This window comes from Sarcophilus harrisii, chromosome 2 (assembly GCF_902635505.1).
Source record: "Sarcophilus harrisii chromosome 2, mSarHar1.11, whole genome shotgun sequence".
NCBI lineage: Eukaryota > Metazoa > Chordata > Mammalia > Dasyuromorphia > Dasyuridae > Sarcophilus > Sarcophilus harrisii.
In genome coordinates this window covers 284668443-284686706 of record NC_045427.1, presented here as the reverse complement: position 1 = coordinate 284686706, position 18264 = coordinate 284668443, and the positions used below count along the sequence as shown (strand labels likewise).

At 36.0% G+C, this 18264-nt stretch overlaps 1 protein-coding gene across 1 annotated transcript in view; it reads right to left on the bottom strand.

Annotated features, from left to right (window-relative positions):
* RPS6KA5 (ribosomal protein S6 kinase A5) overlaps positions 1-6543 on the bottom strand; it is a 178923-nt gene extending 172380 nt beyond the window's left edge. The window contains exon 1 of the mRNA XM_012547365.3: positions 6234-6543. Within this exon, the coding sequence (XP_012402819.2) occupies positions 6234-6366 (133 nt within the window). The 5' untranslated portion in view covers positions 6367-6543. The remainder of the gene's footprint in view (positions 1-6233) is intronic.
* Positions 6544-18264: the final 11721 nt, after the last annotated feature.

Sequence of the window (18264 nt, the reverse complement as noted above, 5' to 3'; positions counted from 1 at the left end):
GAGGATATTAGGAAAGGCTTTTCTTACTGGAGGAAGCCCTTGAGCTGGGTTCCAAGAACTAGATGTGAAGGTGGAGAACATTTCAGGAATGGAGGACTTGTGTCTTTGAGAAAAGGTTGAGACACAGAATACCATGTAAAGGAAAACACAAAAATAGGCCAGTTTGGTTAAAATACGTACTAAATGAAGAGAAGTGCTATGAAAACAATATGAAAAGACAAATTACTGTCAGTGAAAAGTTTTAAACGCCACCCCAGTTGATTCTGGAGACAATATGGAACTATTAAAGCTTTTCAAGTTGAACAGGGAAATGATGTAGTTCAGATATAACAATTATATGGAAGATGGATTACTGTTTTGAGTCTGGAGGCAAAGAGATTAGAAGGCTCCAATACTTTCTCTCATAAAGGTCCCTTTTCCTTTTTCTTTTAATTAAATAGTATTTTATTTTTTCAATCACATGTAAAGACAGTTTTTAACATGTATTTTTGTAAGATTTTGATTTCCAATTTTTTCTTCCCTCCCTCATTTGTCCCCCTTCCTCAAGACAGTAAACAATGTGATATAAGTTATACATGTACAATCAGTTAAACATATTTCCTTATTTGTCATATTATAGAAGAAATAAAAGGAAAAACCATGAGAAAGAAAAAGCAAGCAAATAAATAGACAAAAAAGGTGAAATAGTATGCTTTGATCCACATTCAGCCACCATAGTTCTTTCTTTGGATGCAGATAATATTTTCCATCCCGAGTTAAAAGTCTCATTTTCAAGATATTCCAAAGAACTGATTCAAATTTATAAGTCATATAAGTCCCCCAAGTCATAAATAGTCAAAAGATATGTACACAAAATTTTCAAAGGATTACATTCCTGTAAACAAGTCATATGAGAAAAAAAAAGTCTCAAATTACTAATAATTAGAGCAATGAAAAGTAAAGATTCTTTGAGGTTACAATTTATACCCATCAGATTGGCAAAGATGACCCAAAACAGGCATAATGATATGGGTGAAACTATAATGAATGGGTGAAACTATAAATTGGTTCACTCACTGTGGAAAGCAATTTGGAACTATGAACAAAAAAAAAAAATTAATAAAATGTGCATAGTTTTTGACAAAGTGAAACCTCTAATAAGTTTATACCTCGAAGTAATGAAAAAAAGACTCAAATGTATAGAAATATTTCTAGTAGCTTTTTTTTATAATGACAAAGAACTAGAAACTAAGGATATGCCCAGCAACTGCAAAATGGCTGAGTAAAATATGGTGTATGAATGTAGTGTAATAATACTGTACTATAAGAAATGACAAAAGGGTTAGATTGGATTCAGAAAAATCTAGGAAGATGAAGACCAATGAAGAATAAAGCTAGCAGAATCAGGAGACAAACAACTTTGAAAGAGTCTATCTTTCAACTCAACTGTGATTCCAGATGAATTATGTAATAATGAACTATAAAAATGAACTACCCACCTACTGACAGAGAGATAACAGTTAAGACTCAGAATGTCATGTATACTGGACATGGACAGTGTGGAAATTTGCAGCAACTGACTATATTTATTTGCCAAAGGTCTTATTTTTTTTTATTTTTTCTTTTAAATTGAAATAGAAGTAGGAAGGAGAGAAAATAAATGTTTTAATTTTTTTCTTTTAATAGTCTTCAGTGACTCCTCCTACTATCTCTCCCCTCAAAAAAGAAACTCATGGTAATTCAGTTAAGTGGTAATAAGGGATTACAACTGATAAATTGTAGAAACTGATTAAATTTGAGGCCTAGATAGACACTGAAAAGTTTAACATTGCCCTGAGGTTACGAGCCTGGGCAGCTAGAAGAGTTAGATAGAAACATGGAAGCTGAGAAGAAAAGTGGGTCTAGAGGAAACAATGAGTTCTAGCAGTCAAGAGGGTAAAGTACCAGAAAGAAATAGTCAAGTTCTACCTCATAAATCATCCAAAAAGATATTAGTCTGGTGCATTTTATATCACACCAAGACCTGAATGAGAAATTCGAGGGGGAAAAAAGTCAGCATGAATTGTTTTTTCAAACCAGGTCAGCAAAGTAGATAGACATACAGGTCCACTGACACAGAGTGTAAGAATTGCCAACAATGGTAGTGAGAGGCATTTCAATACAGGGAAAAACTGCATCAGGGCAAGAAGAGGTCCCAGTCCAGACAGAGATGCCTAAACTTGTTCAGGGAACAGGAAGAGATGCCAACTTACAGCTCTGTCACTCATATGATGGCTGGATATGGATGGATGGTATCATGTACATAGTCAATAATTGAATCTATGGGAACTATTGAGATGACAGACATCATAGAAGATGAAGAGGGCCCAGGGCAGAGTTCTAATATATATTTGTACAAATAAGAGAGGAAGTAGAAGATGAACCACCAAAGAAGACTGAAAAGAATTAACACAAATAGGAAGAAAACTAGGAGAGAGCAATGCTATGAAAATGCAAGATTTTATAAAGAGGTAAGGGAATCTACTTCCTTTTATATAAACACATACTGGTAATAATCATCTCTCTCACTCAACATTTTTTAGGGTTCACTCACCTCACTGGCAAGTCAAATCTCTAGAGTGTAAGTTATTATTTCTAGGATTCTAAGGGTAATCTTATAAAGTGGCTATCATTGTAAATACTAATGCACAAGTTCCCCACCAGGGTACTTAACCTTAATTAGCCAGTTGACTCTATTAGTTCTTTAATAAAGTCATTCATTCAAATGGCATGGCAAAGAGATAAATTACAAAGCAGAGTTCACCAGGGGTTCACTCTTCCATAAAGATACACAGAACCCAAAAGGGGGTGGAATGGACACTAATTTTAAGTATAATGGTAGGGAGGTAGGGGATTTTGTTCAGTCATTTTTCAGTTGCATAAGACTCTGTGATCACATTTGGGGTTTTCTTGACAAAGATACTGGAGTGGTTTGTTATTTCCTTATAAAACTCATCCCTAACTAAGATGAGGAAACTGAAACAAATGAGGTTAAATGACTTGCCCAGGATCAGACAGCTAGTAAATAACTAAAACCAGATTTGAACTCAGGAAGATAAGTCTTCCTGACCCCAGGCCTAGCACTCTATCTAATGTGCTACCTAGCTGCTCCAACATAGGGACACATGGCCCAAAAGAACTTAAGTTTTAAACTACAGAGAGTTGATGAACTTGGAATCCTCACAAAGTACACTTTAAGAGTGTCTACTTTTCAGCTGAGTTGGCTGTTAGACATGGTTTTGTTAGACATGGTGTCTCCATTACAGGAGTGGCTCAGTTGTGCTTATTCTTTCTAAAATTAATTGTAATAGTGAAAAGAGCCAATCTGCTGTCCAGCTGGATGGTACTGCTGTTCACTAGTCTCTACTGTTTCTGGACTAGAGAAGTTGATCTGCTGGTCTCTTGGGCTCCCTCTTCAGCAGATAATTGCAGTCTTCCCCCCCCCCCCCCCCCCCAGTTTCAACTGACTGCTCTGGGAGGCAGAACATGGTATGGCTTTTTTTTCCCCTCAAGTACTTAGAATAATGCCTGGCATGTTCAAGGCACTTAATAAATACTTGTTTCTGATTCATTTCACTCCCATTTGTTGTGTCCTATTCTTTGTGACCTCATTTGAGATTTTCTTGGCAAAGATACTGGAGTGATTTGCCATTTCCTTCTTCAGCTCATTTTACAGAAAAGTAAACTGAAGCAAACAGGGTTCAGTGACTTGTCCACAGCTTACAGTGTCTGAGGACAATTTGACTCCAAACTCAGTGCTCTATCTGCATTACCTAGCTGCCCTTTCCCTCCCATAGCACCTAATACATTGTGCTCAGTACCAAGTAAAGGATCATGAAATGTAAACAAATACCATACCATTGACATATCTACATTAAAGAGGGCAGGGTCCACATTTAACTGAATTACTCTAGTGAAGCCAGAGTACCTTTCTGTGTCATGAGCCCCTTTGGGCATCTGGTAAATTTCAATTATAGGAAAGTGAAAATAGGTAATTTTTTTCTCTACTATCCAAGTTCTCTCCTCCCCTGAAATCTATCCATGAATCTATTGGAATCTAAGAACTCCTGCTGTAGAATCTTTTACAATACCATAGACTAAAGATGAATAATTCTTGGATGTTAGATTTCAGTAGTGGGTTTTTTTTTAAACTACATTATCTGACCAGTTGTCTTTTCAACCAGAACCCAAGATGAATGCTCATTTCCTTTCACAGTTAATAGAATTAATGAGTTCGTTATAATTTACACTATCAGTCTACAATGTAAAATTGGGGTAATGATTCATATGCTGCTAGTAAGGCAAAAAAGAAGTAGTCTTCATTTTCTACAAAATTAACATTGCAAAAAAGAAAACTGAGCAATTTCTTGAATAACACTAAATGAGTTATTCTTTAGTCATCTGGCAGAAAACTCTTTGCTGACTTTTGCCATGGTAAATATCTAATAATCTTACTCAAGTAACATTTGCAGCATACCATCTCTGTTTCATATAAAATATTGAAGGATTAAAATATTGAAAGATAAAATCGATATACTTTTTTAAAACTACAGTAGCTTTTTTGAAATACCATTTGTATTCATACAATGGAACTGATAAATACACTATTCATATGTTAAAACTGATTAATAAATAGAACAAGAATTAAGATTAAATATAGGTTCACATTAAAACTCAAAAGATCAGCGTAATTAATTCAAGAAACATCCTAATCTAATAGTGACTACCAAAAATTGCAATGAAAAATAACATAATTGGACTTCAATGGAAATTAGGTGATGAAAATGAAAAATATATAGGCATCATTCTGTTACTACACCTAGTAGTAAGTGGAATACTGACCCAAACACCTTGAACAAAGTGTCATAAAAGGAATAAGAAACTAACCAACAGGAAGATAAAGCTAACTCTCTGACCTGTTGGAAAAAATTGAAATAATATGCTTATATTGTTTATTGTGATCTGTCAAAAACCTATAGCATAGCTTCTGCAGCTATATAAAAAACAGCCCAGTGTGCCAGATGGAGAACTCCATAGGCACAATAAACACTCAAAAAACTCAATAAACACCACTAATAAATATCCTAATAAAAATTACTGGTCACAATTATTTTGTGTTTCTACAATCTGAATAGAGATTTAACTTTGAACTCATAAATCCAAACTGCCTCTATTTTAATAATTGTTCCACTCCAGTGTTTCTAAAAATGGAGATTCTCGTCAGCTAAGAAAATCCAGAAGCCAGGACAAATCCTAGAGTAATCACTGCCATATATAAGTTTTAAACAAGAAGCTTAATGGCATCTATCTTGAATTGCTTTACACAGCTTTTATAATTTACAGAAGCTTAAAAGTCTTAATGAAATACTCAAAATCTAAATATAGGGTTTTATTTTAATCATAAACAAAATCAGGTCACTCCTAGATACTAGTGTTTCTCTGCCTTATTAAAATTAGGGGGAGGAGGAGGAAGGAAAGAGTACCCATCTTCGATTCCGTGGACCACACTACCTCGTGGTAGTTAACCACAAACACCCACGAACTGTTTTTGAAGAGCCGCACTAAAATGTTACGCGACAATTTAACTGTAGTTATTTTTTTAACAAGTCCCTTTCACCCCAGAAAAGATACTATGAAATAAAGTGTCACCAGAGAGTGAATATTATAAGGAGCTCCAACACATGCTCTCAACTACGGAAAACAAACATGCAGAAAGAGCGGAAGATAAGACATTTAAGACACTTTGAGGGCGTTTTAACCAGAGAATGCTCCCCAAAACTTCCACCAACGCACCTGATCCCAAATCCCCACAGCCCCTCCCCAAGCAAATTTTTGCAGCCTTCGACCCCATTCTCCGCTCCTCCACCAATCTCCTGCGGGGCTCCGCCCTAGGCCCCGCCCCTCTGGCATCCCCCGCCCCCTCTCCTCCTCTCTCCTCCTACTCCTCCCGACCGGCTCTCCGAACCCGCCGGGGCTCTCTCTATCCCTTTGCTGCCCTCCCCCTCCCCGCCCCGCCCGGACCGAATGGTCGCCCTCCGAGCTGTGCTGCATAGCTCTGCTCCGCCGCCTCTGCCTCCCTCCCCCTCTCTTTCTCCTTCTCTCCTCCCGGCCCAGTGTCGCGCGGCACCTCATTCCCCCTGCCGCCCCACAACAAGAGCCCCCGCCCCCCTTGCCTCCCCACTGCGCCCGAGCCGGCTGAGGGCGGGGTCACTCACCGGTTCGCAGCTCGTGTTTGACAGTTAAGAGCTGGTCCCCTGCGTCCGCGCTGGTCCCCGCAGCGATGGCGATGGTGCTGACACCGCCACCGCCGTCGCTGCAGCTACTGCTGCCGCCGCCACCCTCCTCCATTTTCTCTTTCTCGATCTCACGGGGACGTTTACGTGGGGAAGCTCGGGTGACACGGAACGCTCAGAAAGCTGACAGCTCCGGCAGACTTCGCGTGTCAGCTCCAGAACTCGAACGGAGAGACCGGGCTCTTCCCGCTCTGTCCCTTCGACTCCCTCCTCTGCCTCCTCCCCCTACCGAGGGCTCTACGAGTACGGCGCAACCAAACTCATCCCGTCCCCTCCGCCTCCTCCCTCAAAACCCAGTCTTCAGCTTCTTTCTCCCCTCCCCCTCAGCCAGCAAGGTAGGGAAGCCATTGGAACCACGTCGCCCATTGGACTCAGGGCGCGCGCGTCCGCCAAGGCGAGCCCGCATTGGACCATCACATCAGACGCCCCGCCCTGCTCCTCCAATTGTTGTTCCTTCGCGGGGAGGCGAAGGAGGGAGGGGCTCTGCCACTTGGATAAACTAGCAGCGAGATTCCGCCCCATTCTCGACCCAGCCTCCTTTCCCCTGGTGCGCAGGCGTACCTACCTCTGCCCATCATCCCTCCCAGGCCACACCTCTCCACTTCCCGCACCAGGTTCTGTTAGTAAACATTCTCTCGGACTGCAATCTCGAGGTGTTCGGGTTTTGTGATTGGTCTTCTCCTAGGGAGGGGCGGTGAAAACTGATTGGAAGGTATGATCTGTCAATCATTATAAGGCGGGAAGGACTCTCAAAAAACCCAGCATCTCTGGTCCATGTGTGTGTCCTTTTAGCATAAAGTATCAAGTTCATATCCCCTAACTTCACTGCTGGAAGATGTTTCAGTGCTGAAAAATGATAACTTCTTTTAAAGCAAACAAAGGGAAAAAGATTAAGCAGTGTAAACGAATTAGCTTTGGTTGTTATAGCTAGAAACAATTGATCTTTTTTTTTTTTTTTTTCACCTTTAAAAGAGGTATTTTTATTATAGTAACTTTTTATTGGCAGAATCCATGCCAGGGTAATTTTTTTTATAACATTATCCCTTGCACTCACTTCTGTTCCGATTTTTCCCTCCCACCCTCCACCCCCTCCCCTAGATGGCAAGCAGTCCTATATATGTTGAATATGTCCTAGTATATCCTAGATACAATGTATGTGTGCAGATCCAAACAGTTGTCTTGTTGCACAGGAAGAATTGGATTCAGAAGGTAAAAATAACCCGGGAAGAAAAAACAAAATGCAAACAGTTTACATTCATTTCCTAGTGTTCTTTCTTTTTGCTGTAGCTGCTTCTGTCCATCATTGATCAATTGAAACTGAATTAGGTCTCTTTATCAAAGAAATCCACTTCCATCAGATTACATCTTCATACAGTATAGTTGTTGACGTATATAATGATCTCTTGGTTCTGCTCATTTCACTTAGCATCAGTTCATGTAATTCTCTCCAAGCCTCTCTGTATTCATCCTGCTGGTCATTTCTTACAGAACATTAATATTCCATAATATTCATATACCACAATTTATTCAGCCATTCTCCAACTGATGGGCATCCACTCAGTTTCCAGCTTCTAGCCACTACAAACAGGGCTGCCACAAACATTTTGGCACATACTGGTCCCTTTCCCTTCTTTAGTATCTCCTTGGGGTATAAGCCCAGTAGAAACACTGCTGGATCAAAGGGTATGCACAGTTTGATAACTTTTGGGGCATAATTCCAGATTGCTCTGCAGAATGGTTGGATTCGTTCACAACTCCACCAACAATGTATCAGTGTCCCAGTTTTCCCGCATCTCCTCCAACAATCATCATTATTTTTTCCTGCCATCTCAGCCAATCTGACAGGTATGTAGTGGTATCTCAGAGTTGTCTTAATTTGCATTTCTCTGATTAATAATTATTTGGAACACTCTTTCATATGAGTGGTAACAATTTCAATTTCATCATCTGAAAATTGTCTGTTCATATCCTTTGACCATTTGTCAATTGGAGAATTGGAAACAACTAATCTTTGACCTGAAGTCAACTCAAAAATTGACTAAATTGACAACAGACTAAAAGAGAATAATATGAATACTAAAAAAAAGTTAAGTATATACCCATCTTTTGTGAGTTTATTCAGAATCACTAACTTTCTGGCTGAAATCCAAGATTTGTGCATATGTTCAAATTGATCCAAAGAACACTTTGACTATATAAAATATTAGGAATTTTATATTTTATTTCACTATATGCTTATTTCTACTGCTTTAGGTAGGAGATATGACTTACACTAAAGCTCACAAATAAGTAATTTAGTAGACAAAAACCCAAATTGTACAAAGAAGTAGCACACAAAGTTGTTTAACAAGTCACCTCATATATGTGACCCAATCCAGAATGCTATCTATTTTGTAACTTACAGTTTTGTCTCTTTTGGTCTATCAGTGCTGGTTCCTATGTGGCTAAAGTTTGATTTCTCTTCATTGCCCAAAGAGAAGTGACAGGGTTCATATATTCCAGTAGGATATGTATTAAATTAAGTTTTTATATAATGACTTTTCACTAATATATTAACAAGAGGCTCTTAAGTATTTGAAAACAATGAAAATAAAAAGAATTAATAAAAATTTTAAAAATTAAGTTTGGGGCCCCAAAATTGGAAACATCATTGGAAGTTAGTACACAATTGGTTAGATAAGAAAGACTCCAAAGAGCTGGTATCAAAAAAGCAATTCTCATTGTCAATGTTCCAAAATTCCTTAAGATATTGACAAATTAAGTGCCTAAAACGCTTTAAGTGGACTAGTTTCTCTTCTCAGGAAACCTTAATTTTATTTGGAAAGAGATAAAGGTAACAAACTATAGAAACTTATCTCATAGCCTACTGATCAAGTAAACATGAAAATTATAGAACATCAGATGACTATCAAACACTACATACATGTTTGGTCATCTCTGCTTCTTCTTGGTCACTCTGCCCCAGCCCTCCCATTCCCATATCCAATCAGTTGTCAACCCATTTCCTAACTAAGTGCCTTGCACATAATAAGTAAACAAATGTGAGAATCAAAGGAGACAGTTTATTTAAAATTATTTAGGTAGAACTTAAAGTATTTCATGGCAGTTATTATTTGTTGAATGAATGAACATTATTGCTTAATGATTATAGAATGGATTGTAGAGCAGTCAAAGTTTCTGTCTATGAGATTTGAATCCATTTATCTGTCTCATTTCAGAAATGTCACTCAATTATACTTACACTAAATCACCATCAATGATGATATTGGATACAACATTCTAACAGTTCCACTGGCAAGACCTGTTTTAAAGATGGACTCTTAACTCGTTGCTATAAGGGAAATTGAAGTGAAACAACTAAGCCAGTGAGCAGAACAAATGGATGAAACCACTGTAAAGCCCAGCTTCAAATAATATGGCAGATTAGATGGAATGCTAGAAGAAAATGGGTAGTGGTTATTAGGAAGATTAGGATAGGTTTCATATAGGAAGTGGCATTTGTGTTAATCTTTAAAGAAAACTAGGAATTCTCTGAAACAGAGATGGGTAGGGAGAAGGGAGGCAATCCAAGTTTGGGAGACTTCTGGGGTAAAGACAGATCCATATGGAAATATTATGCCTGATAAATAGAAAGCAGGCAATTTTCTCTGGAACATAATGTGCATGAAGAACAATGACATGGAATAATCCTCAAAGTAAGGCTCAAGCCAGATTGTGAAAGGTTTTAAACGCCAAACAAAATAATTTCCTTTTTGTACTTGGGGCAAGAGAGAGCCACCAAAATTTCTTGAACAAGAGAGCAATGTGATAAGAATTTTGATTTAGGATTATCAGTTTAACAGCTGTTGAAGAATGAATTGTTGAATTGAAAGAATGAGGGTCAGAAGACAAATTAGAAAGTTATTGTAATAGCCCTGGAGAATAGTTATATGAGATTAAACTAGGTTGTGGCTACATGAGTGGAGAGAAAGGAACCTATGTGAAATCTAATGTGAAAGAAAAATTAACAAGACTTGGTAAGTTGGATGTGAGGGGGTGAAGATGAGGGAAGAATCTGGGATAAAGTCTGTGTTTGCATACCTATGTGACTAAAAATATGGTGATACCTTCCAAAGAAATAGAGAAGTTAGAAGGATGTGTTTTGGGGTCACAGTATTGAATTCTCCTTTGGACTTCTCAAATTTGAGATAAATTAATTTAAAATTATTTACTAACTGCTATGCAAGGCATTGTAGATATAAATACAAACAAGTTGGGCAGTCTCAGGCCTCAAGAAGCCTCTATTCTAATGGGGGAAAACATCATAAAGGGAAGTTAGAAATAGAATAAGATTGAATATGGCCAAGAAGTAGAAAGATGGCCTGGATTCTAGAAGACAAAGTGAAAGTTCTATTCAAATAGACCAGAATCCCAGAGACAAGAGTCCAAGCCCTGGTGAATGGGAATAAGTGGATAGGGTGGTCAGAGTGCAAGTGACATGATTTGTCAAACAAAATGAATCTACATAAGGAACCATAAGCAAAAATGTATATTTCTTCATCTTGGGAACATGATCTCTCTATCAAGAGATGTTTCATCATAGGTCCAGCAAAGTCATAGTTGATCATTGCTTTGATCAGTTGTTTTTCTTGACCATGATGTTGTCCCATTATAAACTATTCTTCTGGATTGATTCATTTCACTTTGCTTTAGTTCCCACTGCCCAGGATATTTTGAAATCATCTCTTGTCCTTTCTTATGGCTCAATAATATTCCATTATGTTCATGTACTATATTTCTTCAATTGTTTACTGATTGTCTAAGGGTCCATGTAAGAACTCCCTTTAGATTTTCTGTTCTTCTAAAACTCCTTTGTCCATTTTAGATAAGAGTGAAGTTGATTTGGAACTCCCTCCCTCCAACTATTTCTATATATTTGTATATTCTTCTCACATACTCCAATTATGAGAAATAGCAAATTTCACTTTTTTCTTCTTCCTTTCTATCCTGTGTTCCTCCTTTTACCTTTCCTTCTCTTTTTTCTCTTCAAACCCTCAGAAAAGAAACAACTTACCCCCAGGACCTCTGGTTTTGTTATTTAACTTCCTCAATTCTATTTGAAGACATTAGTGTTCTAAAGGAACATTTGTTCTTCTTTCTCTATTAGAATGTTAGTTATAGATCACCATACGATTCTTCCTAATTGCTAAACTAAATTTATATTCTATGTTTCTCTGGACTCTTGTATTTGTATTTTACAATTCATACTCAACTCTGGCATTTATATAAGGAATGCTTGAAATTCCACTGTTCCATCAAAGACTGATTTTTATCCTTGTAGAATGATGCTCAGTTTTCCATTGTACATTGCTCTTGGTTGTAAACTAATATGTTTTGCCTTTTAGAATATTGTATTCAAAACCTTTCTTTGTATGTTTTATTTACATTTTTTTTACATCAAGATTTATTAAGAAAATCGGTCTATAGTTTTCTTCCTCTGATTGTCCTCTTCTTGTTTTAGGCATTAAAACAATATTTGCTATTGAAGGAATTTGGTAGGTATTTCTTTACCTATTTTTGTTGGAATATATCTGAGTCTGGATATTGTTTTTTCCTTAGGAAGCTCATTTATATCTTGTTCAATTTCTCTTTTGAAGATATGGTTATTTAAATATTCTATTCCCTCTTCTGTTCATCTGGGCAATATTCATCCATGTCATTTAGAGTGACAGTTTTATTAGCATTTAGTGAGGCAAAATATCCTAATAATAGCTCTAATTTCTTCTTCATTGGCTGTGCATTCATGCTTTTCATGTTTAAGATTGGTAATTTGGTTTTCTTTCTTTTAAAAAATTAAGTAAGCCAATGATTTAGCTGTTCTATAGTGTTTTTTATAAAACTAGTTCCTAGTTTTATTTGTTCATTTTTTAACATAATTTTATTAACATTCCCTTTGATTTTTAGGATTTTTGATTTGACTTGCTACTGGGGAATTTTAATTTGTTCTTTTTCTAGTTTTTTTTTTTTTAAGTTTAATTCATTGGTTTGTTATTTTTGTCTTTTATTTACATAAGCATTTAGAGTTTTAAATTTTCCCCTTAAACATGGCTTTGGTTGCATCCTACAAATTTTGGTATCTTGTCTCATTGTTATCATTTTCATTAATGAAATTATTGATTGTTTCTATGAGTTGTTCTTTAATCCACTCATTCTTTAGAATTAGATTATTTAGTTTCTCATTACTATTTAATCTGTGCATCAAAGGCCCTTTATTAAATGTAATTTTAATGCATTTAATATTATCATTTTGAATATTTCTACTTTTCTACATTTGTTCATAAGATCTTTTGTGCCCTAATACCAAGTCAGTTTTTGTGAAGTTGCCATACACAGCTGAGAATTTTCTCCAGAGATTTATCACATCTATCTAATTTCTGAAATTCTACTCATTACTTTAACTTCTTTCTTGTTTATTTTAAGGCTAAATTTATCTAGACCTGAAAGAGATATCCCTAACTAATATAGTTTTATTATCTCTCTCCTTCTAGAAGTTATTTAACTTTTCCTTAAAAAATTTGGATGTTATGCCATTTGGTGCATTTCTTTTCAGTACTGATATTACTTCATTGTCTATGACAAAGTTTTTTTAAACATGGGTCATGGCCCCTTATGGGGTCATATAACTGAATGTGAGGGTCACAAAATTATGATTTATTATAAGTAAATGTTTGATTTGTATACCTATATACCCAGGGTCATAAAAAAATTCCTCAGATGAAAAGGGGTCATGAGTAGAAAAAGTTTAAGAAATCTTAATCTTTGGTACCTTTTAATAAAATGTAGTTTCCCTGAATATTTTTTTAAAATTTGATCTATTCTTGCTCTTGCAAAATATGTTTGCTTTTGTTTGCAGTCATGATTCCTACCTGGACTTTTTTTTTTTTTTTTTTTTTACTACAGTTAAAGCATAATAGATTCTGCTCCAGGCCCTTAAAAATCTGTGTGTATAAACAACATATTGTTAGATTCTGGTTTCCAATCTATTCTGCTATTCACTTCCATTTTATGGATGAATCCATCCAATTTACATTCATAGTGATAACTGTTAATTGTGTATTTTCCTCTAAACTATTGTCTTTTATTTATCATTCTCTTTTTTGTTAACCCTGCCCCCTCCTCAAAAATATATTTAGCTTTTCATCACAGCCTGATTTTAATCTATCCTCCTTTTAATCTCTCTTCTTCCCCTTAGTTTCTTACATTTCTACTTCCTTGTGGTTACGATAAGATGAATTTCTATACCCAACTTTATGTTTATTTCCCTCTTTGAAGCAGTTCATATGAAATTGAAGCTCAAGCATTGTTAATGCCTCCTCTTCATTTTCCTCTCCATTGTAAAAACTCTTCCTTGTACGTCTTTTTTTATGTGAGATAATTTTCCCCATTTGAGTTTTAAAATCTCTCTCTCTCTCTCTCTCTCTCTCTCTCTCTCTCTCTCTCTCTCTCTCTCTCTCTCTTAAAAACTCTTGTTGGACATATAGCTTCTCTGCATTTTTCTCTGAGGCTTTGCTTGTTGATGTTTTCAGATCATTGTCTTCTTCAGAGTTTGTTTTCAGCTTCCTTTTGTCCATAAAAGTTTTTTATGGTAATGCTTTTTGCATTTTCCCCACCTGTTTCTTGACCTTGGACTTTATGTTACAATTGAGTTATGCTCATCTCTGGGGAAAAGGGTGTGAGGATGGTCTGGTCTGTGGTCAGATCTGGAACAATGTAGATTTTCAGTGCTTCTAAGGTGGTGTGATCTTAGGATAGTTCTGGTCACTATATTTATAGTCTGCACTATAGCCCTTATCCAGATAGGGTCTCTGTCCCTTTGTGACAGACTTCTTTTTTTCTGGAACTATGATTGAATAAAGGAGCTACCAAGTGTTACCTAGTCCTGTGCATAATGCTAGTACAGGGAGCCTTTGTCACCTTACTATCCTTAAGTGCTGAGTACTCTTGATGTTTCTGCTGCTGCTGCTGCTTCCCCCATGAATGTTGCCACCGTCAACATGCTGGATTCAGACAGCTCCCACCCCAATATCTTCAGATTGACCTCTTTCTTTCAGTCCTTCTAATCAGTACTGAATGGACAACTAGGATGACCCAATAGATGGACTGTAGGACCTGAAGTCAGGAAGACTCATCTTCCAGTTCAAATATGGATTCAGACACTTACTATTTAGCCCTGGGCAAGTTCCTTACTTGTATTTGTCTCAATGTTTCATCTATAAAATGAGAAAAAAAAAAATATATATATATATAAAATTCGTGCTGAAAAAGAAAATGTCAAACCACTCCAGTACCTTTGCCAAGAAAACCCCAAATGGGGTCACGAAGAGTCAGAAATGACTGACATGATTCAACAACAATGATGTCCTAGTCCTTGACTAGAAAAAAGAGAGCGATTATGCCTTTTTTTTTGTTTTCTCAGAATTTTATTGGAGGCATTTTTTAAAAAGTTATTTTAGAGAATTAAGTTGGGAGAATTCAGCAAAAATGCTTAATTTCTCATGCCATCTTTGCTCTACCACCTCCTTTTCATTTTTAATAGAAGCTGACAAGTTTTGTATGATATTGACTGTTCCTTGACCTGGTTCATCGCTTCTGTAAACACACACACACACACACACACACACACAACTGTAGCATTTTTTCTAAACTGAATTCTCTCTTTTTTCTTGAATACTCTCTCTTCTCTAGGTTTTCACAGTTCTTCTTTCTCTTGGTATTCTTCCTGACTACATGACCATTTCTTAGTATTGTTTTTTTTTTTTTTCTGGATTCACATTATATCTACTAACAAAGGATATTGTCCATTATCAATTAGATTTTGGACTTCTCTTCTTTCCCTGTATTATTATTTTGCTTAATGATCTCATCTGCTTTCATACATTCAATTATCATGTCTATGTAGATAATTCTCAGATAAAAAGGACAACATCTCTAATTTATACCCCCTTCTGCCCTTATTACCTCAGACTTAGGCTGTTGCAGTAACTTGCTAGTTGTTTCCTTGCCTCATCTGTTTCCATTCAAATCCATCTTCAATTCACCTTCCAGAGTGATCTTCCTAAAGCTCAGATCAGATTAATTCCCTAATCAGTAAACTCTAGCAGTTCTCTATCACTTCCAAGATCAAATAAAATATCTATTTTTTTTTTTTTACTTTTAAAAGACCTTCACAGACTAATCCCTTTCTACTTTTCCAGACTTCTTATTGATTATTCTCTCCATTGATTCTCTGATCTCTTTGCTGTTCCTCACATATAGCACTCCACTTTCAGATATGGTGACTTTTCACTGACTTTCCCCGAAACTAGAATGAAATCCCGTCCTTGGACTCCTCAGTTGTTTTCCTTCAAAATTGAGCTTAAATCCCTTTACAAAAAGTCTTTCTTGTCCTGACCCTCATCTCTTACTGCTAATTCCTTTTCTCTGAGATTATTTCTAGTTTACCTTGCATATATATATATATATATATATATATATATTTATTTATTTATCATAGTCCATAGTTGTTTTCATGTTGTCTCCCCAGTTGGAATGTTAACTTTAAGCGCATTTTGTTTTGTTTTGTTTTACTTTTCTTTGTATCTTTAATGGGTTGTTGTGTGTGTGTATGTGTTTTTTTTTTTTTAATTAGGTAAAAGAGACCATTCTCTGCCTTAATTCTTACCTAACCTTAATCACTGAATGGTCATTGCCTCAGTCAAACTGAGACTTATCAAAGACCTTAGCTTAAAAAGGTTAACATCTTCCACTGAATACAGAATCATCTCCAGTCATCCTGATCTATTTCTTGCTACTAGACTCAGATGGCTGTGGAAGAGAAATTGAGACTCATGACTTTGCACAGTCCTTACTCACTTAAATCCAATTCACTTGCATGTCATGCTATCACCTCCCTGATGTTATGGTCTTCTTTGAGAACAAAACTGCAACAATAGCAACAGTGCTTAGCACAATACTTACCACACACACTATGATTGACTGGCATGAAAAGTGTGGATTTTGGCTGTTAACACTCTTGAGACTTTTCCTTTTAAAGTTCCTTTTAGGAGATATAGATGTGTTCTTTCTGTCTTCACTTTGCCTTCTCAAATTAACATTTAATAAACATTTATTAAGTGCCTATTATATGTCTCTAGTTCTAATGGTTTTCATTTATGATTTTTAAAAATATAGTAAAATACTATTAAAAATAGTAAAAAATATAGTAAAAAAAATTTTTTAATATCATGGTTTTAAAGAACTATAGTGATTCTCAAGTTATCTCTCCTTGATCTGTTTCCCAGGTAAGAGTTTTTGTTTTTTTTTTTTCAAATATCCTTCATTTTTTCTATTTTTCAGTATTTTGATTTTGTTCTAATATTTTTGTCTCATAGAGTCATGGGTTTCTGCTGGCATAATCCAGTTTTCAGGTATTCTATTTTTAAATAAGATTTGCTACTTTCTCTTCTAAACTCCTCATTCTTCTATCATTTTGTTTCTTCGGGGCTTTTTATTTCATTAAAAAAAAAAAAACCTTTTACTTCATTTCTTTTAAGTATTCTTAAGTATGTAGGAAATATAAAGTATTCTAAGTATTTGTGGAAAATCCAATTTTCCCTTTGTATCTTTACCTGCAGGTTTTTTAAAGTTAGATGATCTTTTTTTGGTTACTGTTTTCAAGTTACTTAAATCTCTGATTTTAGATCCTGATTTGAGATTTTGTGCTAGGGACAAAGTTCACTCTTTGATGCACTTTTGGGTAGGGTAGTTACCCTTATATATATTTACTCTTGGTCTTCAGGATTCATGTGCTGACCTCTCTCGCTTGTGGGGTTAGGTTCTCTTGGATCTTTGAAATACAGACTTCAGGACCTACTTTGATGTCTCAGGATAGCACTGTTAGAGATCTCAGAGCCAACTTGGCCTTGATTTTTCTGATGTAAGGCACCATAGTAAAAACTGCTGGCTTCTGCTGTCTGGGACTTCCAATATCGCCAAAAACTTTGCAATCTATACATTATCAATTTCTGGTCATGTTGATTGACTTTTTGGTTCAGTTCTATGGTGGAAATTGTTACTTATCTTGATCTTATCTTATTGGATTTCTCAATTATTCAGTTTGGTTCAATTTCAGTATTTTGATGGAGTAAATGTGAGAGAGTCAGGCAGTCTGTTTCTAATGCAAGCACCCATCTTGGCAGAAAATATCATAAGGCTATTTAGTTTATCCAGTTCACTGCTTTTTTTGGGGGGGGGGGGAGGAAGGAAACATTAATCAATAAACAATAGCACAAAATCTGTTTTTTACAATTCATTATGAGATGGTAAATATATGATACCTGGTTGATTATCACTTGAGAAAGCTTAATTATTTCCTACCATTACCATCATCAAGGATGCTCTCAGTTCATGTATAGATGACTCTGATAAAGATTTTATCTAGTTAAAAGAGTAAGCACACTGGTCAAAGTTATTGGTTATTTCTTGATCACCTCTTTCAAGAATCAATAAGGCCAAAATTTTTTCTATGCCTTTGATATCTTCCTTCCTTTTCATACATTATAAATTTGTTCCTTATTCCCCTTACAAATCTCTTCTCTATAGACTTAATTCAATCCAGCTGTTTTATCTATCTTTATTCTTTTTAGCACCATTTCTCCTCCCTCTGTAAACACCTCAGGGACCATAATGAAAGGTCCAAATGCTCTACTCTAATTTTTGCAGACTTTCCATTTTTTTTCTGTTTGTGTTCCTCTTTTTATTTTCGTCCTTGAATGCTCTTGGGATAATTTTGCTTAGTTGAATCTCACACTAAACTTTTTTTAGACAATTTTTTTGCTTCTCTATGCTTTATGAGACAATACAGCTGTAATTGTTCATCAGTGTTCTTCATATGATTTCACAAATGAGTTTATATTCTAACCTGCCTTTGGAAGCC